The following is a 24,794-nucleotide window of genomic DNA, read 5'->3' as shown; positions in this document are numbered from 1 at the left end:
GCACTACATTTGACCAAGGCCCATGGCACCTTATTCCCTATATAGTGCACTACATTTGACCAAGGCCCATGGCACCTTATTCCCTATATAGTGCACTACATTTGACCAAGGCCCATGGCACCTTATTCCCTATATAGTGCACTACATTTGACCAAGGCCCATGGCACCTTATTCCCTATATAGTGCACTACATTTGACCAAGGCCCATGGCACCTTATTCCCTATATAGTGCACTACATTTGACCAAGGCCCATGGCACCATATTCCCTCTATAGTGCACTACATTTGACCAAGGCCCATGGCACCATATTCCCTCTATAGTGCACAACATTTGACCAAGGCCCATGGCACCCTATTCCCTATAGTGCACAACATTTGACCAAGGCCCATGGCACCCTATTCCCTAATAGTGCACTACATTTGACCAAGGCCCATGGCACCCTATTCCCTATAGTGCACAACATTTGACCAAGGCCCATGGCACCCTATTCCCTATAGTGCACAACATTTGACCAAGGCCCATGGCACCCTATTCCCTATAGTGCACAACATTTGACCAAGGCCCATGGTACCCTATTCCCTATAGTGCACAACATTTGACCAAGGCCCATGGCACCCTATTCCCTATAGTGCACAACATTTGACCAAGGCCCATGGCACCCTATTCCCTAATAGTGCACTACATTTGACCAAGGCCCATGGCACCCTATTCCCTAATAGTGCACTACATTTGACCAAGGCCCATGGCACCCTATTCCCTATAGTGCACAACATTTGACCAAGGCCCATGGCACCCTATTCCCTAATAGTGCACTACATTTGACCAAGGCCCATGGCACCCTATTCCCTAATAGTGCACTACATTTGACCAAGGCCCATGGCACCCTATTCCTTATATAGTGCACTACATTTGACCAAGGCCCATGGCACCCTATTCCCTATATAGTGCACTACATTTGACGAGGGCCAATGGCACCCTATTCCCTATTTTATATAGTGGCCACAGACTTACACATAATGTCTGTCTCAAATGACCCCCTATTCCCTATATCGTCAAAAGTAGTGCACTACAGAGGGAATAGGGTGCCGTTTGGGATGCGACCCAAACGACATCAATATCGCTGAGCTCGTCTTATTAGAGGGCATCTCAATATGGGCGGTAACAGGTCAGGACCATGTGAAGGACGTGGCGGTGATTCCAGTGTCGTTTTTTGTGTCGACTGACTCAGGACAAAGCTGATTGCCTCGCTCATTATTTCCCAATGACAGGGGACAGTATCGTGTGGTATTATTTACTGTCAAACGCAGTCAGACACGCGACGATATATAGCATCCAGTCGGCAGCTTTCAATGGCACAAGAGTCACTTTAGAAGGCTGTCCGGACATTAAAGGTGCAGACTGGGATTTGGGAACCTAGCTGTTCAATGGTCATTTCAATTTGAGATTTTTTCTTTTTTTGCCATTGATTCTTGAAGAATATAACTTATAAGTGCCTTGTGAGTGTATCACAACTGTCAGTAACTTTATCATAACCCAGAATATTAAGGGTTTTTCTCCATTGTTTACAACATACAAAGGAATAGTGCATTGCTTCAGAATATTGGTAAATCTATACATTGGACTGTCAGTCCTTGCATCTAGAGTGTTGTCTATGAATATGAGAGGTTGTACATTTCCCTAGCCCCGTCCCTCAGCTGTATAACGAAACAAGTGGCGAGCCACAGTTTAGTCGTTTTCCAATTCCAGGTTGTAGTTTTTAGGCTGAAAAGAGGTGTCATTTCAGCTGGCCACACGATGACAGGCTGTCAGACTGCCCTCTCAACTGAGTTTCTTTTTGAACACGACTTATTCTCCACTGGAGTGTTTTTTTGTTTATTTGACTCTTGACCGTGCCATTCAACCAGAAAAGGACATGGGCATTTTGACACTTTCTTCCTAAGTGAACTGGAAGACGTGAGAGGATTTCACTACATCGCACATTATCACGTTCACAAGTAGAGGCAGTGGCAGAGTCAAGTGCAAAGTTAGTTTACACTAACTGTGTGATGATTACTTGAATAAGTCTGGAGGATGGTGGATTTTTTACTCTGCATAGCCTAGTGGGAAAAACATTTGAATACATTTGACATTCTCATATCATGTCAAATAAATGCTAATTCGAATTTGCATTTGTTTAGTGTGAGGCGTAATTCTTAATTGCAACACAAGAAAGAGTGTGGATGTTATTAACACAATTTAACAGGAAAAATATGATTTTAAATTGCATTAGTTAAACTTGCCTCAGTGAACAACAGTAATCCAGCCTCACTATATACATATAGAAATATGTATACAAAAAATACTGTATCCTGTTTAGGTTAATATAGAGTAATATGCTGTATCCTGTACAGGTTTAAATAGAGTAATATACTGTGTCCTGTATACTATGTATATATAGAGTGATATACTGTATCCTGTATACTATGTATATATAGAGTAATATACTGTATCCTGTATAGGTTTATATAGAGTAAAATACTGTATCCTGTTTAGGTTAATATAGAGTAATATACTGTATCCTGTATACTATGTATATATAGAGTAATATACTGTATCCTGTATACTATGTATATATAGAGTAATATACTGTATCCTGTATAGGTTTATATAGAGTAAAATACTGTATCCTGTTTAGGTTAATATAGAGTAATATACTGTAACCTGTATAGGTTTATAGAGAGTAATATATTGCATCCTTTATAGGTTTATATAGTGTAATATACAAATATACTGTATCCTGTATAGGTTTATAAAGAGTAATATACGCTATACTCTATTGGTCTATATAGTGTATCCTCTATAGGTTTAGAGTAATACTCTGTATTCTGTATAGGTCTATATAGAGTAAAATACGGTATCCTGTATAGGTTAAAATAGAGTAATATACTGTATCCTGTATAGGTTTATATAGAGTAAAATTCTGTATCCTATATAGGTTTATATAGAGAAATATATTGCATCCTTTAGAGGTTTATATAGAGTAATATACTAATATACTGTATCCTGTATAGGTTTATATAGAGTAATATACTGTATCCTGTATTGGTCTATATAGAGCAGTGGAGGCTCCTCAGAGGAGGAAGAGGAATACCATCCTCCTCAGTGAATACAATTAAAATTAAAATTATAATGGTAAAACATTTAAAAGTTAACATTTTCAGATAAAACTATACTAAATATAATCACGTCACCAAATAACTAATTAAAACACACTATTTTGCAAAGAAGGTCTACATTAGCCTCAATAGCACTCTGTAGGATAGTGCGATGGTGTAGTTGGAGGACAGCTAGCTTCCTTCCTCCTCTGACTACGTTGACTTCATTACAAAACCTAGGAGGCTCATGGTTCTCACCACCTTCCATAGACTTACACAGTAATTATGACAACTTCCGGAGGACGTCCTCCAGCCTATCAGAGCTCTTGCGGCATAAACTGACATGTTGTGCACCCAATCAAATTATCAGAGAATTAATATAGTACTGAAAGCATATAAAATCTGGTGAGTAGTTCACTCAAAGAGAGACAAAGATAATAGTTCAATAGTTTTGAACAAATAAATGTCTTCCTAAATGAAGAAGAGAGAAATAGAGAGAGAGAGAGATGTAATAGTTTTTTTTCACTTTCAGTTTCACATACTTAGCTAGCATATGTAGCAAGCTAGTTTAGCCTTCACTGCTCAAACAGAGAGATGCTATGTTAGCTGGCTATGACTTTCCAACACAACACTGGAACTCTTCCAAGTCAAGGTAAGCTTTTGGTATTACTAATTTATTGCCACCGGGGCCCGCCGGTGTAACTGCTTACTGACTGTACATTAATGTTACTTTAGCTAATATGGTGACAACGATGTAGGCTGTTTGTAGAGGTTTTGAATGGGAAGGTTTTTTCGCCTGGTCGCATACAGCTGATGTTTTGTACATTGAAGTCCACAAGCGAAGGGAAGAGAAGGAACATAAATGTGGCTGTTATGAGAGTGAACTGTGTTTACGCGTGATCAGGGGTGTATTCATTGCGCCGGTTGGTTGAAAAACGTTTCGCAAACGGAACAAAACAGGGATATACATACCTGAATATTTCCAAAAGAAACTATCGTTTGCAACTGCTGGACTAATGATTACACCCTAGATCAGCTAGATGCAGGCAAGAGTGTGCAAGGTGGTATTGAATGTCACTCACTGTCTGTCACCTCCAATTTGTCTCTCGACCTGACCATGGAGAGCCCTCGGGGTTCTCTATGGTGTAATAGGTCAGGGCGCGACTAGGGGGGTTTCTAGGTGTTATATTTCTATGTTGGTGTGTGTGTATGGTTCCCAATTGGAGGTAGCTGATAATCATTACCTCTAATTGGGGATCATACTTAGTGTGTCCTTTTTCCAACCTGCGATGGGGGATATTGTTTTGTATGAGTGCATGTGTGCGCTACGTATTTCACGATCGTTATATCTTTGTTGTTTTGGATGTTTCACTATCATTAAAATGTGGAACTCTACTCACTCTACGACGGTCGTGACAGCAGCGACGCCGTGAACTGTCATTCATAGGCTAGGTTGAAGCAACCTCATGATGGGTACAGGCAAAATTAGAGTATTATGTAGAAGCCTAAACCTTTCAATGTTACATTGAAATGGGTGAATGGAAAATGAATGACAGTCATCCAATATGCTGTAATAGAAATAAGGCCATGCTCATAAAACAAAATGGTCCTCCCTCATCTTAAACGTCACTGACCTTCACTGATATATAGTAATATACTGTATCCTGTAAAGGTTTATATATAGTAATATACTGTATCCTGTAAAGGTCTATATATAGTAATATACTGTATCCTGCATAGGTTTATATTGAGTAATATACTGTATCCTGTAAAGGTTTATATATAGTAATATACTGTATCCTGTAAAGGTTTATATATAGTAATATACTGTATCCTGTAAAGGTTTATATATAGTAATATACTGTATCCTGTAAAGGTTTATATATAGTAATATACTGTATCCTGTAAAGGTTTATATATAGTAATATACTGTATCCTGTAAAGGTTTATATATAGTAATATACTGTATCCTGTAAAGGTTTATATATAGTAATATACTGTATCCTGTAAAGGTCTATATATAGTAATATACTGTATCCTGTATATGTTTATATATAGTAATATACTGTATCCTGTAAAGGTTTATATATAGTAATATACTGTATCCTGTAAAGGTTTATATATAGTAATATACTGTATCCTGTAAAGGTTTATATATAGTAATATACTGTATCCTGTAAAGGTTTATATATAGTAATATACTGTATCCTGTAAAGGTTTATATATAGTAATATACTGTATCCTGTATAGGTTTATATTGAGTAATATACTGTATCCTGTATAGGTTTATATAGAGTAATATACTCTATACTCTATTGGTCTATATATAGTAATATACTGTATCCTGTATATGTCTATATAGAGTAATATACTGTATCCTGTATAGGTTTATATAGAGTAATATACTATATACTCTATTGGTCTATATATAGTAATATACTGTATCCTGTATAGGTTTATATAGAGTACTATACTCTATACTCTATTGGTCTATATATAGTAATATACTGTATCCTGTATATGTCTATATAGAGTAATATACTGTATCCTGTATAGGTTTATATAGAGTAATATACTGTATCCTGTATAGGTTTATATATAGTAATATACTGTATCCTGTATAGGTTTATATAGAGTAATATACTGTATCCTTTATATGTTTATATATAGTAATATATTGTATCCTGTATTGGTCTATAAAGAGTAATATACTGTATCCTGTATAGGTTTATATAGAGTAATATACTGTATCCTGTATAGGTCTAGGAAGAGCTTACCTTATGGGGACAAGTAGATACGACTGAGCTGAAGGACTTCTCTGGTGTCTGGCCCTGATTCTACAAGATAGAAAAACACATTATCAGAAGCATGCTTACTGTGGAGGGCCATTTCCAACACAACAGTATTTGTGACAGTGGGTCTGTGTCCCAAATGACACCCTATTCCCTATACTGTGCACTACTTTTGACCAGGGCCCATAGGCATGAGGTCAAAAGTAGTGCACTATATAGGGAATAAGGATGCCATTTGGGACAAAGAGTAGATGCTGCTTATTTTCTCTCCGTTATTCTCTCGACCATACCGTGCTTAAGTGACCCTACTACAGCACCGGGCATGGTTTTAGCCTTTTCATAATCCGAGAATAAAACTGCACTGTAGCCTATGGTCGTACTGTAAATCTTTATCTTGAGAATATAATCTTACTTTTTTTATTCTCAGGGTATAATATTGTGTTGTTATTTTGTTATGATGTTTTCTATTCCCTTTATCCTTTCTGGAAAGATTTACAAACCTCCTTTCAGCAGTCGATTCCACATAACACATGGATCTACTACTTACAACACAAACCTTACAGTCAGATGATTATCATTTTGTTAATACAGTGATGCGTTATTCAGATACGAGAAAACAGCATTAAAATAATCTGCTAAGGTATGTCGACAAGCCAACAACAGATGGTCCTGCTGTTTGTGATTATGCGAGACGCACAATTGCAGCAGCAAAAAAAATAAAAAAAATGCATCTTGAAACGACCTGAGGAACAAATGAAAAAAACTGTCAACAGGATATGGTAGGGTGTAATTGCATATACAAACATTCAGTCTCTGTCCCAAATGGCAATCTATTCCCTATTTAGTGCACTACATATGGGCCCTGCTCGAAAGTAGTGCACTGAATAGAGAATATGATGTATATGTGGGATGTAGATTCACAGTAGCACACTTTCACAAAGGACATTGGGATTGATTGGATCTGTGCAAAGTCAGTGCCTCTCCCTCCCTCAGAGTCACTAGGAAGTAAATGTTGTTGTCCCCCCATTGTTCAAGGGAAACCTATGCCTTTGCACTCACAACAGGGAATATAGAGCCTAACAATGACGGAACCACTCACAACAGGGAATATAGAGCCTAACAACGACGGAACCACTCACAACAGGGAATATAGAGCCTAACAACGACAGAACCACTCACAACAGGGAATATAGAGCCTAACAACGACGGAACCACTCACAACAGGGAATATAGAGCCTAACAACGACGGAACCACTCACAACAGGGAATATAGAGCCTAACAACGACGGAACCACTCACAACAGGGAATATAGAGCCTAACAACGACGGAACCACTCACAACAGGGAATATAGAGCCTAACAACGACAGAACCACTCACAACAGGGAATATAGAGCCTAACAACGACGGAACCTCTCACTACAGGGAATATAGAGCCTAACAACGACGGAACCACTCACAACAGGGAATATAGAGCCTAACAACGACGGAACCACTCACAACAGGGAATATAGAGCCTAACAACGACGGAACCACTCACAACAGGGAATATAGAGCCTAACAACGACGGAACCACTCACAACAGGGGGAAAGAACAGGCCACACATGGAATGGAGTAGGGCTTCACAGACTAGCCCTCCCTGAAACCATAACTAGCTACCTCAGGAGGCAGGTGTCAGTTGTTAGCCCCTCATATCCAATTATGTTACCGGGGTACGCACTCCTAATGCTCCTTGACACCATTAATGTCTTCCTTATGGTATCACCAGGAGAGAAGAGACACTGAACTGTCCAGACTACCAACATCTATATTTCATCACAACCGAAAGAGAATCTGGCTGTAGCAACAATAACTACTGGGGCTGATGGAGAGCGAAAGAGCCACACACACACACACACACACACACACACACACACACACACACACACACACACACACACACACACACACACACACACACACACACACACACACACACACACACACACACACACACACACACACACACACACACACACACACACACACACACACACACACACACACACACACACACACACACACAACCCCAGTTAGCTAGCTTCACTGGCACTGCAGCAGCAAACAGCGCAAACACTCAGCTCATGCAATATTAAAGGGCCGATGGCCAAGCTTGGTTGTCTGAATTAGTTGAAACAATTTCCCCCCAAAGAGTAGATTCTGGAACTGTTACTATATCAGGTTAATGAACATAAACATGACAGATTTTTTGGAGGCAGGGGGAGGGCGAGGAAGCAGTGTGTGTGTGTGTGTGTGTGTGTGTGTGTGTGTGTGTGTGTGTGTGTGTGTGTGTGTGTGTGTGTGTGTGTGTGTGTGTGTGTGTGTGTGTTTTGGCATGGGAGGTATGATGAGAGTGGCTTCATTAACTCAATAAGTTCCCAATTTTCAATTCTTGAACACATGCTTTCCTACACAGTTTTCACTTATTTCATGAGCTTCATGCAAACAATATGATATATATATATACAGTATATATACAGTATATATCCAATATGATGTAAAATACAGTATATATACAATATGATATATTATACAGTATAAATACAATATTACATATTATACAGTATAAATACAATATGATATATTATACAGTATAAATACAATATGATATATTATACAGTATAAATACAATATGATATATTATACAGTTTATAAATAGTCTAAATATACAGTATATATACAATATTGTATATATATATATAGTTTATATAAATACAATATAATATAGAATATGATCTACATACAGTATATACTCAATATGATATATTATACAGTATATATATATAAAATGTAATATATTATACAGTATATATACAATGTTATATATTATAGAGATATAAATACAATATGATAATGAATGTAGTATTTATATAATATGATATTATGCACTATGATATATTATACATTAAATATACAATATGATATATTAGACAGTATGTATACACAATATGATATATTATACAGTATATACCCAATATGATGTAATATACAGTATATATCAATGATGATGTAATATACAGTATATTTCCATATGATATATTATACAGTATATATACAATATGATATATTATACAGTATATATACAATCTAAATATACAGTATATATACACTAGTATATATATAGTATATATATATATATATATATATATATATATATATATATATATATATATATATATATACAATATGACACAGCATATGATCTACATACAGTATATATACAATATGATATATTATACAGTACATATACAATATTATATATTATACAGTATATATACACTAGTATATATTATACAGTATATATACAATATTTTATATTATAGAGATATAAATACAATATGATATAGAATATACTATGTATACAATATTATACATTATACAGTATATATGCAATATGATATATTATACAGTATGTACGCACAATATTATATATTATACAGTATATATGCAATATGATATATAATACAGTATATATACAATATGATATATTATACAGTATATATACACAATCGAAATATACAGTATATATACAATATTATATGTATAGTATATTTATACAATATGTAATATATATATACAGTATATATACAATCTAAATATATGTTATATATCCTGATGAGGACCAGGGGGTGCTATTTTCACTTTTGGGGAAAATCGTATGATATTTAAACGGCCTCGTACTCAATTCTTGCTCGTACAATATGCATATTATTATTACTATTGGATAGAAAACAGTCTCTAGTTTCTAAAAGCGTTTGAATTATTTCTCTAAGTGAAACAGAACTCTTTTTACAGACATTTTCCTATCCGGAAGTGAGATTTCCAAATGCGAAGTCTCTCTTTAAGACCTTGTCTATAAAAGGGCATGTCACTTATGACTGTAGAAACACGTCATACGCCTTCCCCTGGGTGTCATGCGGAAGTGAGAGCAGAAATGAGTTGATTATCTCGTTCAGGGGTTGTATACAACCTCTTGGAGTGAGAAGTGCGCACTTTATTTTTTTTGGAAGGCGCGAAGTTGGATCTGGAGTAGCCTCCTGGAAAACCGTCGTTATAGGTGAATATGATCTCTGGCTTCGATTTTATTTGATACATGTCACAATATCATCCTAAAGTATGTTTTTTCAATATACTTTAATTATATTATTGAAATGTATTCTGGACTTTAGACGTGATGCGACGCAAGAATTTTGTCAAGACGGAGAGGTTAGCACAGCACGGCCAGTGTGCTTGCTAATTCAAGAGGGAAATCGTTCGTTCTGGTTCCAAATAAAGACGGTTCTGAACAAAGGACCCCTTGGAGAACATTCTGATGGAAGATCAACAAAGATAAGGACCCAATTTGGGATACTATTTCATATATCTGTCGAACTGTGCTATCGCTAGCGTTTGACTAGAATCAATGCTGCTGTGTGTTAGCTATTGTAGTAAGCTAATATAACGATATATTGTGTTTTCGCTGTAAAACACTTAAAAAATCGGAAATATTGGCTGTATTCGCAAGATATTTGTCTTTCATTAGCTATCCACCATATATTTTTCTGAAATGTTTTATGATGAGTAATTAGGTAGTTGACGTTGGTGTCTGTATTTACTCTGGCTACTCCCATGCGATTTCTGACTGTAGCTATGATGGTAGCTATGATGGTAGCAGTAATGTAAAACTGATTTATAGCTAAAATATGCACATTTTTCGAACAAAACATAGATTTATTGTGTAACATGTTATAGGACTGTCATCTGAGGGAGTTTTTTCTAGGTTATTTAGGTTGGTTATAGGTTAGTTAGGTTAGCTTTGTGCATGCTACTTGCATGCTACCGTTGCTGTGAAAAATGTCTGTCTGTCTTTTGTATTTGGTGGTGAACTAACATAAATATATGTGGTGTTTTCGCTGTAAAACACTTCAAAAATCGGAAATATTGTCTCTATTCACAAGATCTTTCTCTTTCATTAGCTATCCACCATATATTGTTCTGAAATGTTTTATGATGAGTATTTCGGTATGTCACGTTGGTGTCTGTAATTATTCTGGCTGCTTTCGGTGCAATTTCTGATTGTAGCCGCAATGTAAACTATGATTTATACCTGAAATATGCACATTTTTCGAACAAAACATAGATTTATTGTATAACATGTTATAAGACTGTCATCTGATTAAGTTGTTTCTTGGTTTCTTTGGTTTGTTCTAGGTTAGTTTGGTTGATTTTGATTTTGCTACCTGTGCTGTGAAAAATGTTTGTGCTTTTTTCTATTTGTTGGTGAGCTAACATAAATATATATTGTGTTTTCCCTGTAAAACATTTAAAAAATCGGACATGTTGGCTGGATTCACAAGATCTGTATCTTTCATTAGCTGTATTGGACTTGTTAATGTGTGAAAGTTAAATATTTCTAAAAAAATATTTTTTGAATTTCGCGCTCTGCCTTTTCAGTGGAATGTGGGAGGAGTTCCGCTAGCGGAACGGGGGAGTGAGACAGGATATACAATGTGATATACAGTATATGTCCAATATGATATATTATATAGTATATGTCCAATATGATATATTATATAGTCTATATAAAATATGACATATTATACAGTATAAATACAATATGATATATTTTACAATATGTATACAATATGATATATTATACAATATGTATACAAAATGATATACAGTATATATACAATTTGATATATTATACAATATGCTATATTATACAATATGTATAAAACGTGATATACATTGTAAATACAATATGATATATTATACAGTATATATACACAATCGAAATATACAGTATATATACAATATTATATGTATAGTATATTTATACAATATGTAATATACAGTGGGGAGAACAAGTATTTGATACACTGCCGATTTTGCAGGTTTTCCTACTTACAAAGCATGTAGAGGTCTGTCATTTTTATCATAGGTACACTTCAACTGTGAGAGACGGAATCTAAAACAAAAATCCAGAAAATCACATTGTATGATTTTTAAGTAATTAATTTGCATTTTATTGCATGACATAAGTATTTGATCACCTACCAACCAGTAAGAATTCCGGCTCTCACAGACCTGTTAGTTTTTCTTTAAGAAGCCCTCCTGTTCTCCACTCATTACCTGTATTAACTGCACCTGTTTGAACTCGTTACCTGTATAAAAGACACCTGTCCACACACTCAATCAAACAGACTCCAACCTCTCCACAATGGCCAAGACCAGAGAGCTGTGTAAGGACATCAGGGATAAATTGTAGACCTGTACAAGGCTGGGATGGGCTACAGGACAATAGCCAAGCAGCTTGGTGAGAAGGCAACAACTGTTGGCACAATTATTAGAAAATGGAAGAAGTTCAAGATGACGGTCAATCACCCTCGGTCTGGGGCTCCATGCAAGATCTCACCTCGTGGGGCATCAATGATCATGAGGAATGTGAGGGATCAGCCCAGAACTACACGGCAGGACCTGGTCAATGACCTGAAGAGAGCTGGGACCACAGTCTCAAAGAAAACCATTAGTAACACACTACGCCGTCATGGATTAAAATCCTGCAGCGCACGCAAGGTCCCCCTGCTCAAGCCAGCGCATGTCCAGGCCCGTCTGAAGTTTGCCAATGACCATCTGGATGATCCAGAGGAGGAATGGGAGAAGGTCATGTGGTCTGATGAGACAAAAATAGAGCTTTTTGCTCTAAACTCCACTCGCCGTGTTTGGAGGAATAGAAGGATGAGTACAACCCCAAGAACACCATCCCAACCGTGAAGCATGGAGGTGGAAACATCATTCTTTGGGGATGCTTTTCTGCAAAGGGGACAGGACGACTGCACCGTATTGAGGGGAGGATGGATGGGGCCATGTATCGCGAGATCTTGACCAACAACCTCCTTCCCTCAGTAAGAGCATTGAAGATGGGTCGTGGCTGGGTCTTCCAGCATGACAACGACCCGAAACACACAGCCAGGGCAACTAAGGAGTGGCTCCGTAAGAAGCATCTCAAGGTCCTGGAATGGCCTAGCCAGTCTCCAGACCTGAACCCAATAGAAAATCTTTGGAGGGAGCCGAAAGTCCGTATTGCCCAGCGACAGCCCCGAAACCTGAAGGATCTGGAGAAGGTCTGTATGGAGGAGTGGGCCAAAATCCCTGCTGCAGTGTGTGCAAACCTGGTCAAGAACTACAGGAAACGTATGATCTCTGTAATTGCAAACTAAGGTTTCTGTACCAAATATTCAGTTCTGCTTTTCTGATGTATCAAATACTTATGTCATGCAATAAAATGCAAATTAATTACTTAAAAATCATACAATGTGATTTCCTGGATTTTTGTTTTAGATTCCGTCTCTCACAGTTGAAGTGTACCTATGATAAAAATTACAGACCTCTACATGCTTTGTAAGTAGGAAAACCTGCAAAATCGGCAGTGTATCAAATACTTGTTCTCCCCACTGTATATATATACAGTATATATACATTCTAAATATATGTTATATATACAATGTGATATACAGTATATGTCCAATATGATATATTATATAGTATATCTCCAATATGATATATTATAGTCTATATACAATATGACATATTATACAGTATAAATACAATATTATATATTTTACAATATGTATACAATAGGATATATTATACAATATGTATACAATATGATATACAGTATATATACAATTTGATATATTATACAATATGCTATATTATACAATATGTATAAAACGTGATATACATTGTAAATACAATATGATATATTATACAGTGTGTATACAATATGATATACCGTATATACTGTATATACTGTATACAATATGATATATTATACATTATGTGTACAATATGATATACAGTATATATACAATATGATTTGTTATACTATATAGACAATGTGATATATTATACAGTATGTATACAATATGATATATTATACAATATATATACAATATGATATAGTATACAGTATGTATATGATATGATAAACAGTATATATAGTATATATACACAATGTGATGCATTACAGTAACCTGAGAAGAGATTACAGTACATCACACCATGTAGGTCAAGAGAATCCGCTGTCCTGTTGCAAGGTTAAACTACAGTACACTGTGTAGGTAGGTTGATGCCAGCAACCCCTTTCAATGCACGTCATCAGTGTCTAACACCTTTAAGCAGATACTATTATTGTTCTGTTCACAATCTGCATGGAACAGGAAGACACAACCTCACATTGATAATGGACCTCCTTGAAAGAGTGATATTACAGTACGATGAAAATGTAATGTGTAAAAATAAGACGTTAGTCACCTCTAATTAAATGTCTCCTACTTGTCAGAATCTGAATGCTGTTTGAGAGCCATTTTCTTCTCCAACATTAATGGAATACTAAACAAGTCTTAAAAATAGCTAGATATCAGCTACAGTTATTGGTTTTGGCGCGTGATACTTCTCCATACAAACTTTGTTGTAGTGTATGAGTCTCTACACAACATAACATCTCTGTCCAGGTAAGTCTGTTTGTGACACAAAATTGACATTTTCACTTTAGAAGGCTCGGGATGTCATGAAAATAGCGACAGTCTAAGGAACTCTCTGCATGAGATGCTACCCTGTCCCTGAGAACTTAACCCCCGCGTTTCCTTAGCCGCTTCAAACAAAATTCCACATGGTGCTTGAAGCGATAGGCTGCAAAGTGCTCTAATCTCTCTGCCATCAGGTAAGAAACAGACTTACTACTGGCTGACAAAGGGGAGCTCTTTGATATGTCAGCTTTGCCACAGGTGCATGGAGACACCGAGGCCTATCGCCTCTGCTGAGCCCGTCTCCAAAGCAGACCCAGTTCCCTTTTAGGAGTGAGAATACACCACGGCGCAGTGTGAATTCCCAATTAAGCATGGTCCCAGGGATTCCCACAGTGAAAAACCTAGGGTTCACTGCTTTTATTCATCTGCTTGATCTGCCCTCATATTTAGCCACACATTGAAGTATTTTACTGTTTTATGTTCAGGACAACCAGAGCTACAAGTAGCATACAAAACAATTTGACGTAAACACTTGCACTCATGAGTTTTATTGACAAATGTATAAGGTCCACCAAGCAAAAACATGATAAAAATGTATTCATAAGAATGTTGTTTGCTCAGAGGGAGATTAATATCAAACAGCAACAACTGGGGAGTTTGGAGTTTTTGACAGCAACTATGTTACAGTGAGCTCATTACAGTATTATAGACACTATGTCCTGGGATTTCCTATTATCTTCTGTGTAGAAGAACCCCTTACAGTATTATAGACACTATGTCCTGGGATTTCGTAGTATCTTCTATGTAGAAGAACCCCTTACAGTATTATAGACACTATGTCCTGGGATTTCCTAGTACCTTCTATATAGAAGAACCTCTTACAGTATTATAGACACTATGTCCTGGGATTTCCTAGTACCTTCTATGTAGAAGAACCCCTTACAGTATTATAGACACTATGTTCTGGTACCTCCTATGATTTTCTATGTAGAAGAACCCCTTACAGTATTATAGACACTATGTCCTGGGATTTCCTAGTACCTTCTATGTAGAAGAACCCCTTACAGTATTATAGACACTATGTTCTGGTACCTCCTATGATTTTCTATGTAGAAGAACCCCTTACAGTATTATAGACACTATGTCCTGGGATTTCCTAGTATCTTCTATGTAGAAGAACCCCTTACAGTATTATAGACACTACGTCCTGGGATGTCCTATTATCTTCTATGTAGAAGAACCCCTTACAGTATTCTAGACACTATGTCCTGGGATTTCCTAGTATCTTCTATGTAGAAGAAGCCATTGCAGTATTATAGACACTATGTCCTGGGATTTCCTATTATCTTCTATGTAGAAGAACCCCTTACAGTATTATAGACACTATGTCCTGAGATTTCCTGGTATCTTCTATGTAGAAGAACCCCTTACAGTATTATAGACACTATGTCCTGGGATTTCCTATGATCTTCTATGTAGAAGAACCCCTTACAGTATTATAGACACTATGTCCTGGGATTTCGTAGTATCTTCTATGTAGAAGAACCCCTTACAGTAGTATAGACACTATGTCCTGGGATTTCCTAGTACCTTCTATGTAGAAGAACCCCTTACAGTATTATAGACACTATGCCCTGGGATTTCCTAGTACCTTCTATGTAGAAGAACCCCTTACAGTATTATAGACACTATGTCCTGGGATTTCCTAGTACCTTCTATGTAGAAGAACCCCTTACAGTATTATAGACACTATGTCCTGGGATTTCCTAGTACCTTCTATGTAGAAGAACCCCTTACAGTATTATAGACACTATGTCCTGGGATTTCCTAGTACCGTCTATGTAGAAGAACCCCTTACAGTATTATAGACACTATGTTCTGGTACCTCCTATGATTTTCTATGTAGAAGAACCCCTTACAGTATTATAGACACTATGTCCTGGGATTTCCTAGTATCTTCTATGTAGAAGAACCCCTTACAGTATTCTAGACACTATGTCCTGGGATTTCCTAGTACCTTCTATGTAGAAGAACCCCTTACAGTATTATAGACACTATGTCCTGGGATTTCCTAGTACCTTCTATGTAGAAGAACCCCTTACAGTATTATAGACACTATGTTCTGGTACCTCCTATGATTTCCTATGTAGAAGAACCCCTTACAGTATTATAGACACTATGTCCTGGGATTTCCTAGTACCTTCTATGTAGAAGAACCCCTTACAGTATTATAGACACTATGTCCTGGGATTTCCTAGTACCTTCTATGTAGAAGAACCCCTTACAGTATTATAGACACTATGTTCTGGTACCTCCTATGATTTTCTATGTAGAAGAACCCCTTACAGTATTATAGACACTATGTCCTGGGATGTCCTAGTACCTTCTATGTAGAAGAACCCCTTACAGTATTCTAGACACTATGTCCTGGGATGTCCTAGTACCTTCTATGTAGAAGAACCCCTTACAGTATTCTAGACACTATGTCCTGGGATGTCCTAGTACCTTCTATGTAGAAGAACCCCTTACAGTATTCTAGACACTATGTCCTGGGATGTCCTAGTACCTTCTATGTAGAAGAACCCCTTACAGTATTATAGACACTATGTCCTGGGATGTCCTAGTACCTTCTATGTAGAAGAACCCCTTACAGTATTCTAGACACTATGTCCTGGGATGTCCTAGTACCTTCTATGTAGAAGAACCCCTTACAGTACTCTAGACACTATGTCCTGGGATGTCCTGGTACCTTCTATGTAGAAGAACCCCTTACAGTATTATAGACACTACGTCCTGGGATGTCCTAGTATCTTCTATGTAGAAGAACCCCTTACAGTATTATAGACACTACGTCCTGGGATGTCCTAGTATCTTCTATGTAGAAGAACCCCTTACAGTATTATAGACACTACGTCCTGGGATGTCCTAGTATCTTCTATGTAGAAGAACCCCTTACAGTATTATAGACACTACGTCCTGGGATGTCCTAGTATCTTCTATGTAGAAGAACCCCTTACAGTATTATAGACACTATGTCCTGGGATGTCCTAGTATCTTCTATGTAGAAGATCCATGTACCTTCTAACCACTGGTGTGTGGCTTGTGAACGTCACAGAGCAAAACAGATAAGACGTACACGTTCATGAGAGTCTCAGCTTTTCAGTGTTTGGAAGCACTAAATAAATGACAGTGGTGCTCAAAGCGATCCTAGATGTGCAATATACTGTTGTCTCTAGTAAATGGCAGGACTTCAGGGTAGTTTAGTGACCAATTGAAGTGTCACCACGACTCCTCCCAACTCGTGTTTCAGATCATGTATACTTTTCTCGCACAAAAACAAAAATCACCTTTCGGCATTGTTGGGAAGAGCCCGTAAGTAAGTGTTTTACTGTTCGTCTACATGTGTTGTTTACGAAGCATGTGACACTTAAAATAGGATTGATTGATTGATTGATTGATCTTGGCTCTGGACTAGAACAATACATAATTATGTGGTTGGTGTAATCCAAGGACCTTTGCTGTGCTTGTCGATAATGTGACGTGTTCCCTATCGGATCTACCAGTGCACCAGACCAGAGGGTGATTTTGTAGATTAGACAGTCAGAACCTTAATTATACGGTATTACATTTACGTTGAAATCAATCTCATAACCATTGTATTCAGATTTCAGATAATGAAAACACATAACACAGATTTCATTTTAACACTCAGAGACAGATTCACCGATAGCTGCATTGCGTCTAGTTTATTGATGAAATATTCATGGATGAGATAAGCACGCATTACATTTAGGGTGCATCCCAAAATGAGACCCAATTCCCTATGTTATGCACCACTTTTGACCAGTGCCCCATAGGACCCTGTTCAAAAGTAGTGCGCTTTGTATGAAATAGGGTGCCATTTGGGATGTACATTAAGCTTCTCTGCAGCTTTAATAAATGAACATACATTCTATGAACACCATTGTTTTGTTCTGCTAAGAGAACGAAATGTGATTTGAATGCTGTTAATCCTGTTAAAATATATTAGCTCACTCATTACAGCCCCAGGAAATATCTGCTCTGTGTATTGGTATATGTTAGCTATCCAGATCAAAGAGCCCAATCGCTTTGTTTTGAAGTCAAATAGTGACAGTATGTTTCTAGAAATGTGTTTGTACGTCCCAGTTCATCCTCTGTGTTTTGACAGTATGTTTCTAGAAATGTGTTTGTACGTCCCAGTTCATCCTATGTGTTTTGACAGTGTGTTTCTAGAAATGTGTTTGTACGTCCCAGTTCATCCTCTGTGTTTTGACAGTGTGTTTCTAGAAATGTGTTTGTACGTCCCAGTTCATCCTCTGTGTTTTGACAGTGTGTTTCTAGAAATGTGTTTGTACGTCCCAGTTCATCCTCTGTGTTTTGACAGTATGTTTCTAGAAATGTGTTTGTACGTCCCAGTTCTTCCTGTGTTTTGACAGTATGTTTCTAGAAATGTGTTTGTACGTCCCAGTTCATCCTCTGTGTTTTGACAGTATGTTTCTAGAAATGTGTTTGTACGTCCCAGTTCATCCTATGTGTTTTGACAGTATGTTTCTAGAAATGTTGCACTTTCAGTTGCAGAAGGAAGTGTTGTGTCCCAAGGTCCTTAGCTTAGTGATGAAGTGTGTGGTGTTAAACGCTGAGCTGTAGCCAATGAACAGCATTTTAACATAGGTGTTCCTCTTGTCCAGGTGGGAAAGGGCAGTATGGAGTGCGATAGAGATTGCGTCATCTGTGAATCTGTTGGGGCAGTATCCGTATTGAAGTGGGTCTAGGGTTTCCGGCATGATGTTGTTGATGTGAGCTATGATCAGCCTTTCAAAGTACTTCATGGCTACAGACGTGAGTGCCATGGGGCGGTGGTCATTTAGGCAGGTTACCTTCACTTTCTTGGGCACAGGGACTATGGTGGTCTGTTTGAAACATGTAGGTATTACAAACTCGATCAGGGAGCGGTTGAACATATCAGTGAAGACACTTGCCAGTTGGTCAGCGCATGAATGGAGTACGCATCCTGGTAATCCGTCTGGCCCTGCGGCCTTGTGAATGTTGACCTGTTTAAAGGTCTTGCTCACATCGGCTACGGAGAGCATGATCACACAGTCGTCTGGAACAGCTGACGCTCTCATGCATGCTTCAGTGTTCCTTGCCTCGAAGCGAGCCTTACTACTTCCGTATCGAGCGAGTCACTGGTACTTCCTGTTTAAGTTTTTGCTGGTAAGCAGGAATCAGGAGGATAGAATTATGGTCAGATTTGCCAAATGGACGGTGAAGGAGAGCCGTATATGCAGCTCTGTGTGTGGAGTAAAGGTGGTGTAAATGTTTTCCCTCTGGTTGCACATGTGACATGCTGATACAAATTAGGTAAAACCGAGTTCAGTTTGCCTGCATTAAAGTCCCCGGCCACTTGGAGCGCCGCTTCTGGATGAGCATTTTCTTGTTTGCTTATGGATTATACAGCTCATTGAGTGCGGTATTAGTGCCAGCAATGGTTTGTGGTGGTAAATAGATGGCTACAAATATTATAGATGAGAACTCTCTTGGTAGATAGTGTGGTCTACAGCTTATCATGAGGTATTCTACCTCAGGCGAGCAATACCTCGAGACTTCTTTAATATTAGACATCACGCACCAGCAGATATTGGCAAATAGACACACACCCCACCCCTCGTCTTACCAGACGTAGCTGCGCTGGCCTGCCGATGCTCGGAGAAGCCAGCCAGCTCTATATTATCCAGCTCTATATTATCCAGCTCTATATTATCCAGCTCTATATTATCCGTGTCGTCGTTTAGCCACGTCTCTGTGAAACAAGATTACTCAGTTTTTTATGTCCCATTGGTAGGATTGTCTAATCGTAGATCATCCCGTTTGTTTTCAAATGATTGCACTTTGGCCAATAATACAGAGGGTAATGGTGCTTTACCTACTGGCACCCCGCCCTCCTCCCCGTTTTTCTCTGTCTTTTCTTCACACTGATAACACTATTCGCTGTTCGGATTTCCAGGAGCTCTTTTTGGTCATAAGAGACGGTAGCAGCAACATTATGTACAAAATAAGTTACAAACAATTCGGAAAAACAAACAAAATAGCACAGTTGGTTAGGAGGCCGGAAAATGGCAGCCATCCCCTCCAGCGTCATTATCCATACAGTAGAGGAGACTACAGTAGAGGAAACTAGGAGACTACAGTAGAGGAGACTACAGTAGAGGAGACTACAGTAGAGGATACTACAGTAGAGGAGACTACAGTAGAAGAGACTACAGTAGAGGAAACTAGGAGACTACAGTAGAGGAGACTACAAGAGAGGAAACTAGGAGACTACAGTAGAGAAGACTACAGTAGAGGAGACTACAGTAGAGGAAACTACAGTAGAGGAGACTACAGTAAAGGAAACTAGGAGACTACAGTAGAGAAGACTACAGTAGAGGTGACTACAGTAGAAGAGTCTACAGTAGAGGAGACTACAGTAGAGGAAACTAGGAGACTACAGTAGAGAAGACTACAGTAGAGGAGACTACAGTAGAAGAGTCTACAGTAGAGGAGACTACAGTAGAGGAGACTACAGTAGAAGAGTCTACAGTAGAGGAGACTACAGTAGAGGAGACTACAGTAGAAGAGACTACATAGGAGGAGACTAGATAGAGGAGACTACAGTAGAAGAGACTACAGTAGAGGAGACTACAGTAGAGGAAACTAGGAGACTACCGTGGAGGAGACTATAGTAGAGACGACTACAGTAGACTTGACTAGAGCAGAGGAGACTACAGTAGAGGAGACTAGATAGAGGAGACTACAGTAGAGGAGACTAGATAGAGGAGACTACAGTAGAGGAGACTAGATAGAGGAGACTACAGTAGAGGAGACTAGATAGAGGAGACTACAGTAGAGGAGACTAGATAGAGGAGACTACAGTAGAGGAGACTACAGTAGAAGAGTCTACAGTAGAGGAAACTAGGAGACTACCGTGGAGGAGACTATAGTAGAGATGACTACAGTAGACTTGACTAGAGCAGAGGAGACTACAGTAGAGGAGACTAGATAGAGGAGACTACAGTAGAGGAGACTATGAGACTACAGTAGAAGAAAATACAGTAGGGGACACTATGAGACTACAGTAGAGGAGACTAGAGTAGAGGAGACTAGAGTAGAGGAGACTATGAGACTACAGTAGAGGAGACTACAGTAGTTGAGACTATGAGAGTACAGTAGAGAAGACTACAGTAGGGGAGACTATGAGACTACAGTAGAGGACACTACAGTAGAGGAGACTATAGTAGAGGAGATTACAGTAGAGGAGACTACATTAGAGGAGACTACAGTAGAGGAGACTATGAGACTGCAGTAGAAGAGAATACAGTAGGGGACACTATGAGACTACAGTAGAGGACACTACACTAGAAGAGACTAGAGTAGAGGAGACTACAGTAGGGGAGACTACAGTAGAGTAGACTAAAATACTACAGTAGAGGAGATTACAGTAGCTTTTCTAGCTATAGCACAATAGCAACAATTTTACAAAATATATTTTTTACTTCACACCTTTAACTTCACATCTACACCGCCTCCTAATGTCTTACTTTACTCACCACAGAGGGCTCACCTTTCCATAGAGGGGTCATATTAGTGTGTAGCCCAAACTGTTCGGACACTACAGACAGGAGTTGGCAGATCGGCTGTACGGACTTCAGACGAGTCTCCTGACACTTGTGATGGTCGGAGAACACCGTCGTGTTTGTGAGAGTTAGTAGGCCACACCTTTCGGACGCTATAGATGTTCTTCATGAGAAGACAGATTTTTTTGGGGATGTCTCATTGTCTAACAAACACTCCTCTAGCTCTGCCACATTTCACCGTAGATGCAGAAGGACGACATCGGCGGATGACAGCTAAAACTGACAGCTTTGGCTGTGAATTGTTTTAATATGCTAATTACATTCAACAAAAATATCACCTCAACATGTAACAATTTCAAAGATTTTATTTCAAAAAGTTACAGTTCATATAAGGAAATCAGTCAATTGAAATAAATTCATTAGGCCCAAAGCTATTGATTTCACATGACTGGGAATACAGATATTTGTATGCATCTGTTGGCTACAGATACCTTCACAAAAAAGGTAGGGGCGTGGATCAGAAAACCAGTCAGTATCTGGTGAGACCACCATTTTCCTCATACAGTACAACACATCTCCTTCGCATAGAGTTGATCAGGCTGTTGATTGTGGACTGTGGAATGTTGTCCCACTCCTCTTCAATGGCTGTGAGAAGTTGCTGGATATTGGCAGTAACTGGAACACGCTGTTGTACACGATCCAGAGCATCCCAAACATGCTCAATGGGTGACATGTCTGGTGAGTATGCAGGCCATTGAAGAACTGGGACAATTTCAGCTTCCAGGAATTTTATACAGATCCGTGCGACGTGGGGCCGTGGATTATCATGCTGAAATATGAGGTGATGGCGGTGGATGAATGGCATGACAATGGGCCTCAGGATCTCATCACAGTATCTCTGTGCAATCAAATTGACATCGATAAAATGCAATTGTTTTCGTTGTCCGTAGCTTATACCTGCCCATACCATAACCCCACCTCCACCATGGAGCACTCTGTTCACAACGTTGACATCAGCAAACCGCTCGCCCACACGACACCATACACACTTTGGCCATCTCCCCAGTACAGTTGAAACTTGGATTCATCTGTGAAGATCACACTTCTCCAGCGTGTTAGTGGACATCGAAGGTGAGCATTTGCCCACTGAGTTGGTTATGACACCGAACTGCAGTCAGGTCAAGACTCTGGGGAGGACGACGATCACATAGATGAGCTTCCCTGAGACGGTTTCTGACGGTTTGTGCAAAGATTCTTAGGTTATGCAAACCCACAGTTCCATCAGCTGTCTGGGTCTCTCTCAGAATATCCTGCAGGTGAAGAAGCCCGGATGTGGAGGTCCTGGGTTGTCGTGGTTACACGTGGTCTGCACTTGTGAGGCCAGTTGGACGTACTGCCAAATTCTCTAAAACAACGCTGGAGTAGGATTATGGTAGAGAAATTAGCATTAAATGATTTTGCAACAGCTCTGGTGGACATTGCTGCAGTCAGCATGCCAATTACACACTTTCTCAACATTTTTTGACATCTATGGCTTAGTGTTGTGTGACAAATCTACACATTTTAGAGTGGCCTTTTATTGTCCCAGTACAAGGTGCACCTGTGTAATGATCATGCTGTTTTATCAGGTCCTTGATGTGCCACACCTGTCAGCTGGATGGATTATTTTAGCAACAAACGTGTGCGCAAATTCTAAGAGAAATAAGCCTTTTGTGCATATGTACATGTTTGGCGTCTTTTATTTCAGCTCATGAAACACTTTACATATTGCATTTATATATTTGTTCAGTTTAGATTTTTTTGCAGGGCGCAGACATCTCCTCTAGGGGGTTAATAGACGGCAATAGAAAATATCTCGGTGAAGAAGACCTAGCACTCACTCTCTTCTTTCAGTGCTAGGTAGTGAAATAGCTACGCTAGGGAACTACATTAGTTTTCATTCCATAGGCGGTCATAGCCCATGCAGGATACAACCCATGCTGTTCACGTTCAAGGCAGACTCCCTACAAACCTGAAAACAAGAGCACCATTCACTCCCAGTGTCAAGCAGACAGGGGCTTTTTTGGGGGGGAGGCACACATTGGTATGTCGGGTGAGTGGGGGCCATTGGGCACCACTGGTATTCTCTGCACATACTCAGAGATGCTTTATCCGTTCAGCTAACTTCCTGGCTATCTCTACAAAGTGCCTTGCTGTTGCTACATTTAGTCAACTGCAATTCCATGTACTTTTTTTCTGAAATTTTTTGTGTTTACCGCGGTACATTGTTTATTAAAAAAAAAATATATATAAAAAAAATACATTTTTCTCTCACTGGGATTAAAGCAACGCTCTAGTTCCAGGATTATCAAATGGCTTTGATCATGTGAGTTCAATGTTTTTGATTTGAGGCAGGAAGAAAAAAAATGCTGTCTATGGGATTCCACTGCAGGTGGAACTGTACACAATGACAAGAGCCGCTGACAGGAAGTGAATATAAAGAATGGAACAAGCACAAAAAACAAGTCTTTTTGGAATATTGTTTTGTTACGATGAAAGGATTCACCAGCAATGGATTCCTGAAATACCAGATATACTCAAATTTGATCCAGTATTACATGATCTATGCAGTTGTATGAGTGTTGTGTGTGCCTTAGCTTTATACCTGTCTGACTGTCCAGTATTTTAATAATTATTATTTT

The 24,794-nt window shown here is 38.6% G+C and overlaps 1 protein-coding gene across 1 annotated transcript in view; it reads right to left on the bottom strand.

The window, feature by feature from the left end:
* LOC139574647 (protocadherin-11 X-linked-like) overlaps positions 1-24,794 on the bottom strand; it is a 320,987-nt gene that overhangs the window by 170,363 nt on the left and 125,830 nt on the right. The window contains exon 4 of the mRNA XM_071399405.1: positions 5,913-5,972. Coding sequence (XP_071255506.1) covers positions 5,913-5,972 — 60 coding nt within the window. The remainder of the gene's footprint in view (positions 1-5,912; positions 5,973-24,794) is intronic.

This window comes from Salvelinus alpinus, chromosome 4, assembly GCF_045679555.1.
Source record: "Salvelinus alpinus chromosome 4, SLU_Salpinus.1, whole genome shotgun sequence".
Lineage (NCBI taxonomy): Eukaryota > Metazoa > Chordata > Actinopteri > Salmoniformes > Salmonidae > Salvelinus > Salvelinus alpinus.
The sequence above is the reverse complement of the archived record's forward strand: the minus strand, read 5'-3'. Positions and strand labels throughout refer to the sequence as shown.